This window comes from Chrysochloris asiatica, unplaced genomic scaffold, assembly GCF_000296735.1.
Source record: "Chrysochloris asiatica unplaced genomic scaffold, ChrAsi1.0 scaffold00100, whole genome shotgun sequence".
Taxonomy (NCBI): domain Eukaryota; kingdom Metazoa; phylum Chordata; class Mammalia; order Afrosoricida; family Chrysochloridae; genus Chrysochloris; species Chrysochloris asiatica.
Window position 1 is genome coordinate 4,719,110 of NW_006408618.1, and position 18,904 is coordinate 4,738,013.

General features: G+C 39.9%; 1 protein-coding gene across 4 annotated transcripts in view; it reads left to right on the forward strand.

Annotated features, from left to right (window-relative positions):
- RABGAP1L (RAB GTPase activating protein 1-like) overlaps window positions 1–18,904 on the forward strand; it is a 958,953-nt gene that overhangs the window by 797,412 nt on the left and 142,637 nt on the right. For all 4 annotated transcript variants that reach the window (XM_006867062.1, XM_006867063.1, XM_006867061.1 and 1 more), the window contains one exon: window positions 3,571–3,699. In XM_006867062.1, the coding sequence (XP_006867124.1) occupies window positions 3,571–3,699 (129 nt within the window). The remainder of the gene's footprint in view (window positions 1–3,570; window positions 3,700–18,904) is intronic.

The window sequence follows — 18,904 nt, forward strand, 5'->3', positions numbered from 1 at the left end:
TGTGGTATTTCCTTCCCATCTTTTTCCTATGCATGCATATATTTATTTCCTAACGGTGTCCATGTTTTATTAAAAGTTAGTAAATTTTGCAGACAGTTGCCTCACCAGCTCAGTAGTTAAGTGGTTTACTTCATTTACTTTTTGTTTTTGCTTTTAACACTATTTTTTAATGTTTTATTGTGAATTATGTGATAGTTTATATGGGAGAACATTAGCTTTACATTCATCCTATCATATATTATTTCATTGCCATGATTCCAGTCCCCTCCATGCATCATCAAAAAACCAGAGGGTATACCCTGCAAGCCTGCCCCTTGGTCATCAGCACATAGCCCCTCTCCTTTTCTGGATCTGGAGTCCCCAGCTACTCCATCTCTCCACGTCATCATCTCTGCCTCCATCTCTGGTGTCACTGTTTCTCTGGGTAGGGTCTCGCACTCTGCTCTTCTCCTTTGATGGTCCCAGGGACCTCCACTCCTGGACTGCAAAGTCAACCACTCCCCTCCTTTTGCAACCAAACGTCTACCTTTACATTTCCAACCCTCACAGTCAGTCCTGATAGCAATTATTCACTATTGTACCACAAGAGTCCTATCCCCATCGCCTTTCATCAGCTCTGCCCAGACAGATTGTATATTACTCAGTAGAGATTCTGCCTTCCTCCGCGCACTCTGGATCTAGGCTCCCTCTTGAGAGCTTGTAAGCCAGTCACTTCTTGCCTTTGTAGCACCCCCACCCCACCCCATTTTGGGTAGCCAGTGTCCAAGTTGCCCATCCCTGTCTACCCTGTGTATGGAGGGGGTGGGAATGATCATCGTTGTAAAGATTTGTTCCCTCTTTTGAGCTACTGCATCCATAGGTGTAGGTCAAGTTCATCAAATTGTATCAGATTACTCTTTTTTTCCTCTTGTAGTAGAGTTCTGATCATCCAGGAGTTGAAACCAGGTCAAGTGGGTATTATCTGCAAGTGTGGGTGTTTGTGTACATATGCCCTCTCTTCTTATCAGCTGGTTACTTCACTCTCCACTCTAGTCCTTTGTGGGTATGTCACTGACTCTGAGCCCAGGAGTTCCCAGGGCTTGCTGTACTGCTGGCTAACCAGGTCTCCACCCAGGTCCACAGTAGTCTATTGAGCTAAGTGGTAGAACTTAGCTTGTAGCTTCATTGCTGTTTTCCCCTCACCTCCCCTTATCAGTGACCAATGTGGTCACCAGTCAGACTGCATGTCTGCTGGTATATTCCCCTTGAGTCTTAGTCTTGGAAGGGGGTTTGCCCTGAGGGGACCTGACCACTTGCCTTGATGTCTCCTTGGCAAGCAACTTGCATGTTCTTGTAGTAGTCAGTTGGACTGCTGTTACTGTTTTTTTTTTTTCCTGCTGGTGTTTCTTTCAAGAATTATCTTCTGAGACCAGCCTGGAGTGGCTAGAAGAACAGAAGATACTTTTGAAAGAAAGAACTACAGGGAAAAAAAAACAACAACAGTATAGGCAGACCAACTGTTACTACAAGAACAAGCAAGTTGCTTGCCCAGGAGACATCAAGGCAAATGGTCGGGTCCCTTCAGTGCAAACCCTCTTTCAAGACTAAGACTCAATGGGAATACATGCTCTGATTGGTGACCATGCGTCACCGATAAGGGGAAGTGAGGGAAAAACAGCAATGAAGCTGTGAGCTAAACCCTATGACGTTCAATAGACTTCTATGAACCCTGGTGAAGACCTGGTTGGCCAGCAGTGTGGCAAGACCTGGGGACTCTTGGGCCCAGAATCAGTGACATAGCCACAGAGGACTAGAGTGGTGAGTGAAGCATCCAGCTGATAAGAAGAGAGGGCATATGCACAAGAACACCCGTATGTGCAGATAATACCCAGTTGACCTGGCTTCAATGACTGAATGATCAGAGCTCAACCAGAAGATAGAAGAGGAAAAGAAAATAAAAGAGTAATCGGATACAATTTGATGAACTTGACCTATACCTATGGATGCACTAGCTCAAAAGAGAAAACAAATCCTTACAGCGAGGATCATTCCCACCCCCTCCACACACAGTAGACAGGAATGGGCATCTTGGACATTGGCTAACCAAAATGGGGGGTGGGGGGTGGGAGGGCTACAAAGGCAAGAAGTGACTGGCTTACAAGCTTTCAAGAGAGAACCTAGATCCAGAGGGCATGAAGGAAGGTAGAATCTCCAGTGAGTAGTATCCAATCTGTCTAGGCAGGGCTGATGAAATTAAATGCAGATAGGTCTCTTGTGATACAACAGTGAATAATTGTTATCAGGACTGATTGTGAGGGATGGAAATGTAAAGGTAGATGTTTTATAGCAAGGAGGGGAGTGATTAACTTTTCAGTGTAGGAGTGGAGGTCCCTGGGACCATCAGTGGAGAAGAGCGGAGAGCAGGACCCTACCTAGAGAAGCAGTGATGCCTGAGATGGAGGCAGAGACAGATGACGTGGAGCGATGGAGCAGCTGGGGACTTCAGACACAGAGAGGGAGCAGGGCTGTGTGCTGACGACCGGGGGTGGTGGTGGTGGTACAGGCTTGTAGTGTATCCCCTTTGGGTGTTTGATGATGCATGGAGGGGATTGTAACCATGGCAATGAGACGATATACGATAGAATGAATGTAAAACTAATGCTCTCCCATGTAAACTATCACATAATTCACAAAACATTAAAAAAAAAAGAAGAAGAAGTATCTTCTGTTCTTCTAGCCACTCCAGGCTTTCATTTACTTTTTTAAAACATTCATTAAGGTGTGGCAGTGTGGCATGGTGTTGCTGTTAAGTCCAAGCGTAGAGTTTCTAAGGCTGTAAATCTTTGCTGGAGCAGAAAGGCTCATCTTTCTCCTATGGAGCTGCTGGTGCACTAGAACCACCGACCAAATGGAACACAGTCTAGTGCTTTTCCTACAGAGCCAACGTGCTGCCAAAGTGTGGCATAGATTTAGTATTTTCTTCCCCTGAGCTGCTGCTGCTGCTATTATTAGTTGAATACACAGCCTCCCATTAGCTGGATGCTTTGACTGCAGTGTCTATATCTTTAGCCAACTTTGTAATGCTGTTGTTGTTGTTGTTGTGAAGTGCCATCAAGTTGGTTCCAACCGGCAGCAAATCTGTTTAAGGTTTCCAAGGAGCAGCTGGTGAACTTGAATCACCGATTTTGCGGTTCAAACCAACTTTGCAGCCCAGCGCATTAACCCTGAGCATCACACCAGGACTTTGTAATAATGACCACAAAATACCTATCAAGTTAAAGGTATATATGAGCCCCAGAATTCAAATAGTCCCCTTTTTTTCCTTCAGAGCAACCAGTTGGCAAGCTTTGCCACAGGACCCACCATTATAAGCTTCAGTTTACACAAATTAAAAACATTGTTGCTTTAACTAAACTTGTGATGACTTATTCCAGATTAGAGCAAAGAGGTTAGAAATCTCTTCATAAAAAATCAGGTGTCAAACTAAGTCTTACTGTAAAAATAAGATTGGGAACAATGGAAATTCCTACTGCAGTATGTTTGTCGTGATTGCAGACTAAAATGTAGTGATTCTTGGTGATTATTTTGCAGACCTCAAAGGAAGATCTTCTGCAAGCTGATTTTGAAGGTGCTTTAAAGTTCTTCAGAGTTCAGCTTCCTAAGAGATACAGAGCAGAGGAAAATGCAAGAAGATTGATGGAGCAGGCATGCAATATTAAGGTAAGATGCATGACTCTATACATAATAAAGGTAGAATTGAAATGCAGCAGAACATGGGAAATTATGTCAACGCTTCCTCGAGATGTTGCTGGCTTTTGACTGTTTTTAAGGTGATATTGTGTATCAAGTAGGTCCTGTCACGTTTTTTAACAGGCTAGCCTGTAAAACTATACCTAAAAGGTAAGATTTAGAGTGAAAATTGACAGGTTCAGATTGAAATAATAGAAAGTAAAACATTTATCCTATAGGTGGGTCTCTAGAATGGGCTGCTGCAGTAGTGGTTTCCATAGCAGCAGACTTAGTAGCCTTTGCCATCTGTTTTAAGATTGTTTAGGACAAAGCAAGAAAAACTTGCTCAAGCACTGATTTCCTTTTACTAAGAGACGTGGAGAGCTTTGCGTCTTGAGTCGCACATTCTCATCCCACACCTGCCAAATGTCTATGGACGCATTGGTCTTTCTTGTCATATGTCTGATAAAGCTAAACACATTTTATAAGCTAGTTTGAAATTGAAGTCTCATATATGCTGAAAATTGCGCTTGCAAGGTAAGACAGCACATTTTGTGAAAAAAAATCAGAACTGATTTACTGATGTTAATTCTTATGCCTCTGGTGATCTCACTTAACCATGACCTAACATAGATTTGCTTTATGAATGAAATAAACAAACATGCCAGCTCTTCTGGAATAAGCAATAAACAGAATAAGTATTCATAAAGAACTTACTTAGTTGTTGTTGTTAAGTGCCGTTGAGTCAGTTTTAACTCATAGCGACCCAGTATATAGGGTTTTCAAGGAGGAACGGGTGAGTTTGAACCACCAACCTTGTAGTTCAGACGGGCCTTGTGGTCCAGTGCTTATCCTACAGTGCTACACCAGGACTCCAAAGTTAGAAGGTGATAAATAGCTGTGAAAAGAGCAAATGCAGGATAAGATAAGGGAGATTGGATTGGTAGAGGGAGGGAAGGTTGCAGTTGTTATAGAATAGTTAGAGTCAACCTCACCAAGAACGTGAAAGAGATGAGATTGGGGCAGGGGTTAGTCCTGTGATGTCTGTATTCCAGGCAGAGGCAATAACTTGTTCAAAAGCCCTGAAACTGACTTGTGTGTGGAAGGTATCAAGAACAGAAAGAAGGCAATTGTAACCAGGATGAAGTGAGTGAAAAGGAAAGTGGTAGGAGAGGATGTTAGCCAGTTCACAAGGAGCCAGGAAATGTCGACTGCTGTAAGAATTTAAGCTTTACTTTGAGATAGTGGGACCTTTGCAGTGTTATGTTTTATGTTTCTGAGGCTTTTAGAGGATCAGGAAGTTCTTTGTGTTGAGAACAGATCGTAGAAAGACCAGAGTAGAAGCAAGGAGACTTCTGCAGTAATCTTGTTGAAAGCTGATGATGGATTGAACCAGTGTGATAGCACAGGAGGTACTGGGAATTGGTTGGAACCTGACTATATTTTGAAATATTTTCATGATGTTGTGGGTGTAAGAAGAGAAGAGAAGTCGGGATGATTAATTAGGTATTTGGACTAAGCAACTACACAAAAGAGTTGCTGTCAATTTATTAAGCTCATTAATTAAAACGCACTGCAATCCGCACTTCATTTAGGCACCATATCTACTATGATATTTTGGTGGGGTATACTTTTTTCTTGATACTTTTGTTTTGAATATGAAGTATTTGAAAGTAATTTGTAAATGTTTAAAAGTATAAATCAGTGACAAAACGAAATACCTAAGAAAAAAAAATTATATTATCTTTGAAATGGACTATATCTTCAAAGGTAATTTTCCAGAACTGTCAGAGAAGTACTGTGAACTAGGACAGTGCTATAAGAATATCCATGAAAAGGAAACACTTAATTTTAAGAATTAAGAGCTAGAGAATTAACAGGTACAGGTCAGGTGAAAAATTAAGTGTTTTCAAAGGAAATTTAATAGCACTGGAAATTATTGAGGCTGAAAACCCAGGAAAATGATCCAAAGTTATAAAATGTACAGAGAAGGAGTTTTTTATGATCAAATTTATGTAGTTCCTTGGAAGATGGAGGTAGCTAATAATGGTCACGTCAGAAACATGGAATCTGAGAGATACAGAAACATAAAATGTTAGGAAACCAGGTCAAAATATAATACAGCTTAACTGTTCCTGGGATGGAAGTGCTATGTGTAACCAGAACAGTCTATATGGATGTGAGGCAAGTAAGGTCGTTATGAGTCGGTACCAACTCGATGGCACCTAACAACAACGAGTAGCAATGACTATTCAAAAGAGAGTAAGTAATGCTAGAATGTTTTGTTTAGGGGTTTGTTTTTTCATTGTCTAAGGAAAGTACCTTTTCCTTATATATTTAAGACAATACCCACAGGGCACTATTTTGATATATGGCATATGGTTGTAGAATGAGCTATTGTGAGGTAGATATAAGTTGAAATTGAGAAAAGGAAGACATAAACTGTCTAGTACTCTAGGATTGTGATGGGATTCGAATACAAATCTCTGATTCACAAGTTTGTTAAAAAATCTTTTATGCTGAGACCTACATTTTTAAATAGATTTTTTATCAAGAGGAGTCCTGGTAACTCTGTAGGATAAGCACTGGATTGCTAGCCACAAGGTTGGCAATTCAAACCCACTAACCGCTCTGTGAGGAAAAGATAAAACTTGTGCTCTCTTAAAGATATACAGCCTCAGAAACCCTATATAGGGTCACTATGAATCAAAATTGACTCAATTGCAGTGGGTTTTTATATAAAGATCTTGACCATAAATATATATATATTGTTATTGTTAAGTGCCATCAAGTCAGTTCAGACTCATAGCGATCCTATATAGAATTTCCAAGGAGCAGCTGGAACCTTACAGTTCAAACTGACCTAGCGTTCCAATGCTTTAACCCATAGCGCCACATCAGGACTGACTCTCTCTCTTTTTCTCTCTCTCTCGATATATATATATGAGAGATACTTACCCTTACAATGTATGATATACTCTGATGTTTTCTAATCTATATTTTTGTATTCTACCATTTTAAACTTCTGCATCCATCCCCCCCCCCCCGCCCTCCCCACACACACACACACACAACTCTTGAAACCAGAAAACCTTGTCTCAACATACTAAATCAGTTTCATTATGGCTTGCTGTTTTGAAAAAAAACAAAAAAACAAAAAACTGTAGGGTCTACCTCAGTGTTTCTACTGCCTTCTCCTTTCCCCATTCTGATATACTGCAACCATTAAAATTTGCAGCGGATGAGGTGTTACAGTGAATAATGGAAGCAGGAACGAGGTTAATAATGTGAGTCATGATACCATCATTACAATAGTGTATGCCAGCAATTGTCAACTTTAGGGGAGGATGGTCTTACAAACTATGGCTATGTGGTAGCCAAGAGTGTTCATGGGACAAAGGTGACTGCAGGCAGGGGAAAGGTAGAAAAGTTGAACTCACAAGTTTTTATCCATAGCCTGTTTAAGATTAAGTATACAATTTCTGTCAAAAATAATAAAATATTTAAACAATTTTAATTATTTTCAGATTTGGTATCTTTTTGCATAGTTTTATCTTTGAATGGGTGTGTTCTCATCTAATTACCAAAAAAAATGAGTCATTTTCTTCTAGCTGTAAGGAACTGGGTGAAATGTGATTTTAGTGAGATGACTAGTTTTAAAATAGGGGCAGTAATTGTAGGTATAAAACTGTTTGTTAGAGATATTTGGTATCCTCTGCATGTGGTTTATTTCTATGAATATCAACTGTATGTATCAGTAAAGCAAAACAGATTCAATAAATAACTTTTCTCTCAAATCTGTGTACCATTAACATCAATAATATTTTAAAATAGTTCCAAAACTACTAATTAAAGAGAATGATTTCAAAGTCTTCTGATACTTTCTCAACAACAACAGTGCTTCCTACAAGGCTAAATCATTAACTCATCAAAATTGAGTAGTCACTTGGTTACTTCATATTGAAATCAAGACCTAAATGGAGGATGGTTAAAGAAAAATAATATTAATATCCTGGACTTCACAGTGATTCAGCTTTTATTGAATATGATTTGAAAAAAAGTCACCAAACACTTTTCCCCAGGGCTCTACTCAGCTAGATACAGTGATTCATTTCGGTGGCCATGCACTATACTCAGGTTATGAGGCTTATTAGGGAAGTTACCAGGTGACAATGAAGGATCTGAAATGCTCAGGGCACAAGTTTTTTCCAGTCAGAACAGTTTCTCCTTTGCCGTGCCCACAGACAGAGCTCTCGCTGGATTTTCCCTGCTCTGGCTATGTTATAAAGCTCTTTTAGGGCAGCTGATACATAACCACAGGTCATAGCACTCTGCCTTAAACTTTAGTCAGGAAGATACTCAGCTGTAGCTCCATGAGTCAGCAAACCAGCTCGCACAGTTAAAGGCCTGGAGGCACGCACTCTGCCATCAAGCTTCAGCCCCAAGGCACTCAGCCTTAACTGCTAAAGGCCTGGGAAATCCACCTCTGTCTCCGGGTCTGACTTTGGGTTCTGTAGATGCCACTCCTCTGCTGGTACAGCTTTCTGTCCTTGGCTTGAGGAGGCTCAGTGTTCAGTGATCTCCAGGTACAAAGCACTTACTCCACTCCTGGCTGTTCTTTGGTAGTGAGAACTATCACCTATATATCCTTTTTGATTGCCTGAATTCCCCATTTTTAAAAACATTTAAAATTTTATGTAAATATTTTAATTTACAAATATTAGGTTGAGTGGAATCCTGGTGTGGCACTGGACCACAAGGTCAGTTTGAAGTGCAAGGTCTGCCGTTCTAACTCATCAGCCTCTCCTCGGAAACCCTATTAAGGGGAGCTATGAGTCCAGCTGACCCAACAGCACTTCACAGCGCCATATTTGGCTGAGTGGATGAAATGACATTTTTGTTAGTCCAAAACTGTCAGGTATTAGAGATCTTGTATAAATTCATTCTGTATTTATACTTCTGTGTGGCTTAAATGGAATCCTGATGTGGCACTGTATAATAAGCACTGGACTGCTAACCACAAGGTCAGCAGTTCAAACCCACTGCCTCTCCTCAGAAACCCTGTACTGGGTCATTAATAGTCAGAACCAACTCTACAGCAGTTATCAACAACAACAACAACATGACTTAAATAATGTGCTATGTCTGTGGATGATGAAATATTAAAAATTTGAAACATTCAAATATAATAGAACTCACTTAGCTGACATTGTTGTAATAAAAAGAAAAGGATAAAGGATAAAACATCTGTTGTTGTTAAGTGCCATCAAGTCAGTTCAGACTCATAATGACCTGTGTAGGGTTTAGCAACAAGTGACTGGTGGGTTTGAACTGCCAACTTTTAGATTAATAGTCACTGTTCATTCTACAGTGCCATACCAGGATTCCACAGCATCTGTTGTTGTTTGGTGCTTTCAAGTCAGTTCCAACTCATATCCACCCTATGAATCAACTGAATGAAACACTGCCTGGTTCTGCACCATCCTCACAATTGTTGTTACACTTGAGCCCATTGCTGCTGCTACTGCACCAATCCATCTCACTGGGGGCTTCCTCTTCTTCACTGATCCTTCACTTTACCAAGCATAATGTCCTTCTCCAGGGACTGGTCCCTCCTGATAATATGTCTGAAGTATGAGAGACCAAATCTACTGTCCTCATTTGCAAGGATCATTCTGATTGTACTTCTTTCAAGACAGTCCATGGTACTTTCAGTATTCTTCTCCTGCACCATAACTCAAATGCATCAGTTAATCTACAGTCTTCCTTATTCATTGTCTAACATTCACATGCATATGAGGCGATTGAAAATACCTTGGCTTGAGTCAGGCACACCTTAGTCCTCAAAGTGATATCTTTGCTTTTGAACTTTTATAGAAACCTTAGGTCTGAGACAATGTAAACCTTTCTTGAGAATTATTTGCCAAAAGCTGAGAAGGAAGTAGCTTGTTTTGTTTTTGTTTTTAAAGTTGATTTTATTTTGAATAATTTTGTAAGTATCACATTTATGCTGAACAACATTAATAGCAAAATTTGTGAGAACCAGAATATTCTGTTGGTAGATCTTCAGAGCAGAATGCTTAACAATCCAGATTAGTCTATTTTAAATTTTCATTCATAAATAGAGCAAAATTTAAATGGAAAATTATGACAAAGCATAAAAGGAAGGAGTCTGGAAAGAAAAATCATTTATTGAATACTTGTTGTGTGCCAGAAGTCCCTCAGTAGTAAATAGTCAAGCACTGGACTAGTAACCAAAAGGTTTAGAAGTTCAAAACCACCCAGAGGCACCTCAAATGACAGGCCTGGTGGTCTGCTTCCAAAAGCTATATGGAGCACAGTTCTACTTTGCACACATGGACTTGCCATGAGTTGGAATCTACTTGAGAGCAACTAAAAACAATAATAGTAATAGTTATGTGGCAGGAAGTACGCAAGAGAATTTAGTAAGGTTCTCATAATAAGACAGAGGGAGGATGTTCTATTCAGAGAATATACAGAGGCACAGAAGTAAGAAAGCATGGAGTTGTCTAAGTCTAAATGTAGTTCATGAGTGGACACTGAGGTACAAGGGAGGAGAGGGAATGAGAAAAGTAGATAAGAGAGGAGACTGAAGAGATAAGCAGGAGTCAGACAGCTTGTGCAGAGCCATGTAAGCAATTCTGATTTTATCCTTAGGACAGTGCGAAGCATGGAGGAGTTTTAGATAGAAGCCAGACATGATCAGATCTTTGTGTTAGGAAAGTCGTTCTGGCTGCTATGTGGAGAATGAATAGAAAGGAGTTAAGATGCGATATTGATGATAGATAATTTCAGGGACTGTTGTAATCATCCTGGAGAGAAGTGACTAGAGTGCTTGTATGGGTTGGAGAAATGTGAAGAGAATCCAGAGATAGTCAAGAGATAGAATTAACAGGTCTGGTGATTAAATGTAAGCGCTAGGGCAGGGGAGAAAAACTAGTGAAGATGCTGAGAATTCTACTTGGCCACTTGGTAGTAACCACCATGAAATAGGGCACAACAACAAAGAACAAAGTAGAAGGACAGAAGATAATGATGTTAAGTTTGTGGTACATATCCACAAACTCTTTATCTAAGTAAATAGAAATACACCTACTCCTCACTTATCAACTATCTCATTATCCAGTATTTTGTACTTACAACCGTAGTAAAAAATCTACTATTTTTTCCACTGACTGTATATCTCACAGTAATGAAAGCTGAAGTGTGAGGCAAGAGTAACACTAGATCTGATGGTTAACATTATGTGTCCCCTTAACTGGACCATGGCTCTCAGTGATTTGTCAGTTATGTAATGATACAATTTCAATCGGTAAGTGTTGTGTAGTCAGTTCCGACTCATAGCAACTCACTACAGCGTTTCTGAAACTATAAATCTTATGGGAGCAGAAAGCCTCATCTTTCTCCTTCAGAACCGCTGGTAGTTTTAAACAGCTAACCATGGAATTAGCAGCCCGACTTATAACCAGAGCTCCTTAATGATATAATTTCGTGCTTATGTAAGGATGTAATTTGGCAATATGTAATGATGAAAGGATTCCTGGTGTGGCACTATGGGTTAATACATCAGACTGCAAAGTCGTTTGAACTGCAAAGTCGGCAGTTCAAGCTCACCAGCTGCTCCTTGGAAGAAACCCAATGCAAGGTCACTATGGGTTGGAATCAACTCGATGGCACTTAATAACAACAAAGAAGACATTTAAAGAGCCATGGTGGTACTGTAGAATAAGCACTTGACTACTAACCACAAGGTTGGTAGTTCAAACCCGCCAGCTGTTCTATGGAAGAAAGATGGGGCATTCTGTTCCTATAAAGATTTACAGCCCTGGAAACCCTATACAGGGCTGCTATGAGAATGAATGAATGAAGAATTTTGGAAGTAATGTCATTATGAAATCTGGCAATTGTTTAATAATGTAGTTTAGCAGTTATGTAATAATATTGTCATCTTAAATTTTGTGATCATCCTCCATTTTTGCATAAAGTTAATTCTCACTTAATGACCGGGTCTCTAAAACGTAATGATGCCAATAAATGAGGAGTCATTGTAGGAAGGTAGCAAGATCTCTGCTAGAAGTAAACATTTGGACCCTATCACCATTGAAACCATGAGAGTGGGATGATTTCTTCTAGTGGAATATGTATGAGGAGCTAACAGGGTTGTGAGTAGATAGGTTAATAGATAAAAGTTGGGCTGAAGAATAGAAGCTGGTGAGAATGAGAAGACAGATGGAAACTCAGGAGAATGTGAAATGAAATGAAAATACTAAGGGGAGAAGGTGTTTGTTTTCCAGGAAGAAGGAGTGAGCAAGTGTCAGTAATGCTTAGAGGTTATGTAAGGTACTATGGAATAAAAACTGGCCACTATACAAATGTTCTTGATGGCTTTAATGAGAGCAGTTTCAGTGAAGTGATGACTTATTATAAAAGCCAGTGATTCAACTAATAAATAAGAGATGAGAAAATGGAGAAAGAAAATGATACAATTCGTAAGCTTAATATGGGGTGGGAGTGAAACAAGGGATGCAGGAGACGAGAGAAGGAGACAAGGAGAGCATGAGATTGAAGGAGAGTTCTGGTGGGTAGGAGAGATTTGAGCATTTAAATGATGAAAAACTCAGTAAATGTTCATTTCTTTACTGAACATTTACTATATGTCAAGTACTGAGCAATCTTGTAGAGGGTATACAAAATGGCCAAAAGCAGATATGCTCCCTGAACTCATGTAGTTTATATTTCTGTGAGAAGACATTTAGATAATCACCTTATTAATACATGTACAAATACAAAATCAAATAAGTGCTCAGGAGGGACGTCATAAGCATATGACAAAGGAACCTGACTTTGACTCAGTGATCTGGGGAAGCTATTTCAAACTGAAATTATAAGGCATCAGAAGCTGAAGGAACAACATGTACAAAAATGTGAGGCAGGAGAGTGTAGATAATATTTAAAGCAGGAGAAGGTCAGTGTGGCTATAACTCACAGAGTGATGAGGCCTAATATCCAGGGGTTATATCACTTCATCTCCCGATAGGGCAAAAAGGCCCACAGAAAGAGAGAAATCGAAGAGAGGTTAAAAAAAGGGAAATATATCAATAGAGAGGGGCCGCCAATGAAGTAAGAGATTCTCCTCAACAGAATGAGCCCTCTTCCAAGAGGGACTAAGCCGAAGAGGGATGGACATAAAGGCCTCTGTGCAGTTTGGTGAAGAGGAATTGAGGATATTCCATTTGAAGGTTTCAGCTATTTCTGTTGAACAAGATTTCAAATGAATGAGATAGTGTGGAGTGAGAGCTTTGAAGAACATGAAAAGTTTTTCAATAGGCATCAAGAGAATGGAAGAACTGACTAGGAAAATACACACACACACAATTGTTAGGCTCTTTCATTGGAGAGCATGAATTCATAGTGGCAAAAATCTACAGTTTTGAGTTTGTTTAGAATACTCAGCAGCCCAAATGTAAGTGGAAGAAAACAGATAATTATTTTGTGTCCGAGTCAGGATTTGCCAGCATGAGGCAAAGGAAGGTCAGTGGGCCCAGGACAATGGTGTGGTAGTAAAATGTTTCTTGGACAAGTGGGAGATGTAGAGAAATGGCAAATTTGTAATGTTTGCTAATTTCCATGGTTCTTTTGCCACTGGTGACTAAAAGTCACCAACGGAATTTTTGAATAGATAATAATCACTTTTCCTGAGCTAGTGTGGCACTGTGGGTTAATGCACCAGATTGCAAAGCCATTTGAACTGCAAGGTCGGTGGTTCAAGCTCACCAGCTGCTCCTCAGAAACTCTATACAGGGTCGCTATGGGTTGGAACTGACTCGATGGCACTTAACAACAACAACAACTGAGCTGGTAGTTGACAGACTCTGGCACACCACAGGTCCAGGGAATTGAAACTGGTAAAAAGGAGAGTAACTGACAGGATTGGATGTGGAGTCTTAACAATTAAAAAACAGGACTGAGAGACTTCATGAAAAAGGAATGAGAGAGGAGAACAAAGAATTGTTGAGCTCCGTGAACAGGAAGAATAGTGGAAGAAAAGAACAAATTATTGGTGGCACTGTAAGATAAGCACTGGGCCAGAGGTCAGTATGAATCACAGGGTTGGCAGTTCAAACTCACCACCCGCTCCTTGGAAACCCTAGATAGGGTTGCTGTCAGTCAGGACCAACTTGACAGCACTCAACAACAACAACACCTGTTCCATAGCAGTAGTAGTAGTGTCAGACCTCCTCTAACACGAAATCAGAGGCCAATAAGGAGAATCAGCATCAGCATTGCCCAAAACTGATTCCTGTGAAATAAAGGTCAGAAATACTTCAGCTCTCTAACTTTTTACCAGTTTCCACACCAGCCATCCACCCATAGTACTCTCTGCTTCTCTGCTGAGTTCAGTCATTCATTGCACTGACCACACAGAACTCATAGACGATACTCACTGTTAGAGGGTTTATTAGGAAAGTAACAGATTACAATACAGGATCCTGATCAACTTGGTAGTAATAGAAACATTTCAGGAGACAGGATATGGTTCATCAATCAGGATAGCTTCCCTTCGTTCCAAACTCTGCCATTGGTCTCTGCCCTGCTCAGTCAAGTTATAGCTTTTTAACTCCACAGATAATGCCTGGAGGCACCCCACTTCTCCAGCAAGACTCCTGACCAAAGGTGCTCAGCTTTCTTGTTCCACGCATCAGCAAGCCCACTGCAGCTGCCTCACTCTGTGGGCCACAAAGCCATCTCACACCAGCCTGGTTCTCGTTACTGTACCATCTGGTGCCATCTATGCCATCTCCAGTGTTAACAGTTTTCTGGGTCCAAGGGCATGCTCTGCTCCTGCTTCTTGATAATGAGATCCTCCTTAGGCTTTGTGAGAATGATTATTTAAAATTTAGCAGATGGCAAAACTGATCCATCCCCTTGGTAGGCTACAACAACAACAAGTAGTCATTGCCACTAAGTCTATTCAAACTTATGGTAACCCTAGACAGGGTTCTAAGACTGTAAATCTTTACGGGAGCAGACAGCCTCACCTGTTTCCCAAAAAGTGGTTATTGGGTTTGAACCACTGATCTTGAAGTTAGCAGCCCAATGCCTAACCCATAGCACCACCATGGCTCTTTTTAGTAAACTGCAGGCACCTTGTTTGCAAGAGTTCTGCATACTTTATCTGCATTGTCCCAGCCAATCGTTGTTGTTGTTAAGTACCGTCGAGTCGGTTCCGACCCACAGTGACCCTGTACAGAGTTTCCGAGGGTGTAAATCTTTACAGGAGTAGAAAGCCTCATCTTTCTCCCATGGAGCAGCTGGTAATTTTGAACCGCTGACCTTAAGGTTCGCAGCCTGATTCGTAACCACTCGCTACCAGAGCCAATCATTATGTGGAAGTTAATAAAGCACAGCTAGAGAGATTATAAAACAGCAATTCATTGCACTGTATCCCAAGAGAAAAAAAATCTATTCCCCCAAATTCTTATGTTTTAAATATAGTTCAGTGACTTTAGAAGATGATACTAACCAGTGCTCACATTTTTGATTTGTCAGCTCAGATGAATCTGAGGCAACAAAGTCTATTTTTGTTGTTTGTTTCTGTGGTCAGTGTCACTACTCTACCCTTTTACACTGATCACATCATTAAAGGCTTAGGATGCATTGTAGGAGGAATATAGGCTAAGAGTGAATGAGGAGGGCTTAGTGGCTAAGAGCAGAATCCTAACCCGGAACCTTCCTCTCACACCCCAAAATTGTCTTCCTACCCCATGCTGGATAGGAAGGTATTACTTGCCTCAAAAAATTCCGTTGCATACATACTGGACCAGACTACACAATTATTCATTCTTCTGTATGGGTTAATATAATTTGACCATGTTCTTAATAAAAGGAAAGTGGTAAATTGATTAATCTAGAAATGTATTACTTTTTCCCTGTAAGACCTCCATATTTGTGACCAAGGACTTGAGTTTAACTGAATGTAGCTTTTACACCACAGCAAGACTGTAAAGAATATTTGTATTAAAAGTAATTTACTTAGCCTCTAATTTCTTTATGTGCTTTGCTGTTTATTGCTGGCTATATTCATTGTGTAAGGCGCTCTGGTAGCATAGTGGTTACAAATCGGGCTGTGAACCACAAGGGCAGCAGTTTGAAACTACCAGCGGCTCCGCGGGAGAAAGATGAGGCTTTCTGCTCCCGTAAAGATTTACAGCCTCAGAAACCCTGTTCAGGGTCTCTATGGGTCAGAACCCACTCAATGGCATTTAACAACAACATATTCATTGTGTATAAACAAGAATGTACTCTACCAGAAAGAAGTGTTAGTTGAATGAATTAGGAAGGCCAGACAGAAACTTTTGTCAACTCAATGTGTCGAAAATGTGTGCCCTCATGAACTTTACTGAAAGGGTTCATTTTTTTACGAAAACACATCTCCTGAGGCTTTCCTCTAAATACTACTGTACATTTTGACAACCGCAGTTAGAAATGTTTAGAGTATCATAATCTTCTGGCTTCTTCTGTTATAGAAGATAAGTTAAACACCATCTGGTCGGTTCCGCCTCATAGCAACCCTATATGGGGTTTCCAAGGAGTGACTGGTGAGTTTGAACCGCCAGCCTTGTGGTTAGCAGTTCAGTACTAATCCTACAGCACCACACCAGGGCTCTTTGATAATAGTATCTACAAATACTTGAGCGACAGCAAAAAAAGAGCCCTTCAAAATTGCTGTCACAAATGGTAGTTTCTCTTACTTGAATTTTTTTCCGTATTTCTTCTTTCTCTTGCTCCACATTCACTTGCAGCTGTCTTCTAAAGATTTAGTAAGACAAATGGTTTTGCTCTAAAATGGGAGTTTTCATATTTCATATACCTTTCTGTAGTGTTTTGTCAATTACCTTATAGCTAGCACCTATGATTTATATTTATCTGTGTTGAAGAATAAAGTAAGAACTTGTCTTCACTGTTTGGGAATTGTGGTAAGAAGTGATATTCCCACATTTATAATGTGGGAATTCCCACATTTATAATGACTTGCACATTTCTTTTGAGTATTTTGCCTATTTGCATGTGACTCTGTAGGATCAGCACTGGACTGCAAACCACAAGGTTGACAGTTCAAACCTACTGCTCCATGGAAACCCTACACAGGGTTACTTTGAATTGGAACCAACTGGATGATACTTAGCAACAACAACATATTTTAAATGTGCTTTACAGTTTGTGTATAGGGGTTTAAACAAGAAGATAGATAGGGTGTTTCTCTGTGCCCTCAGTGCTACTAACTGAAAATAATTTTGTTCTTTTAGGTGGCAATAAAAATAAATTTAAATATCATCTTTGTTAGTTAAAGTGAATAAAGGTAAATACTGTTACATAGAGGGGATTGCAATCATTGAAATGAAATAAAGCTTATGACTTGTTGACTGTAAAGCTGATAATCTACTCTGTAAACCGTCACTCAATTCACAATGAAAAGTTCAAAAATTAAATAAGTAAACATCTTATTTTATGTTTACTTATGACACAGTTGTTAGCCACTCAGTTGTTAACCAAAATGTTATTGGTTCTAACCCACCAGCTGCTCTATAGGAGAAAGATGTGACTGGCTGCTTTCACAGAATGTAGCTTAGAAACTCTATGGAGCACATGGACTCTGTCCTACAGGGGATCTGTGAGTTAGCCAGGGTACGCTATTGGATTCTGGGAGTTTTATCAGGCAAACACTTCAACCAGAGTTGTTTCAGATGCTGTCTGCTCTCGGGAATGTCAAATTAATAGCTGTTTTAATAAAAAGATAGCTATTATAGATCCTAGAGTCCTGGTGTGATGCAAGGGATAAACACTTGACCTCAAGATTAGTTTGAACCAAAGGTCAGCAGTTCAAAATCACTAGCCGCTCCATGGAAACCTTATACAGGATCACTGAGTCAGAACTGACTCAATACCACTTAACAACGACAACAACAGATGACAGCCTTATCTGGTCCTTCTTTTATATGAAGTTATAATCCTTTGTGAAGTCCACTTCATATTTCATTATGCAATTGTCTCCATATCAGGGGGTGTGGCACTGTGGATTAATATGCTAGACTACAACATCGGCTTGAACCACAAGGTTGGAAGTTCAGGCTCACCAGCCGCTCCTTGGAAACCCTATACAGCGTCGCTATGGGTCGGAACTGACTCAACAGCGCTTAACAACAACAATAATCAGTTTTTCCTTCATAGATTAAATTCAAGGACTGTTAGTAAAAATGTCTGCATATTTATGATTGCATATTGTAACATTTATCTATTGCATATAACACACCACTTTTCAAAACTTACTGGTTTAAATCAATAATTCATATTTATCACAATGCTGTGAGGTGACTAGGTAATTCTTTGCTGGTTTCTCTTGGACTCTTTCATGGGATAGCATTCAACTACCAGGATGACCAGGGCAAGGCTTTTTTTTTTCAAATACTTTTTCATCTTAGGCTTCTTCATAGCACGGTGGTCTTAAGTCTCCAAGGTGGAAAGAACAAATGCATTGTTGCTGTTGTGTGCCATCAAGTCAGTTCCAACTCATATCAACCCTGTGTATGGTTTCCAGAGCAGCTGGTGGGTTTGACATCTGTTGTGTCACATTTGTCAATGTCTTACTGACCAAAGCAAATCATAGGTTAATAGTTGGTGTAAAAGGGGGACTGCAAGGGAAGTGAACAATAGGAGGGATGATTGACTAGGACAGTCCTGTGACAATCTACCACACACATGCATAGCAGATTTATGTTTCTGTACCTAAAAAACCATTAACATAGTTTCTGAAAAGAGAATTGAGAATCTAGAGTGAAAGGGAGACTTCCTTGTCATTTAATAATATTTGGTTTAATTTAGTAATAAAATCCTTCTTTAACACTTAAATTTTATCATATGCCAATGCTATTTAATTTTTTGAAAACCATAGTTCTTTTAAAAAGCAGATGAGTTGAGTGAACCTGACATCAGCTTAGGTTTCTTGATAATAGAAGTGATGTTGTTGTTGTTGGTACGTGCCATCAAATCTGTTCCGACTCATAGCAACCTTGTATAGGGCTTCTAAGGAGTGACTGGTGAGTTTGAATCACCAACTTTGTGCTTCAAACTGACCCTGCATTTTAGTGCCACACCAGAATTCCTATAGAAGTGGTGG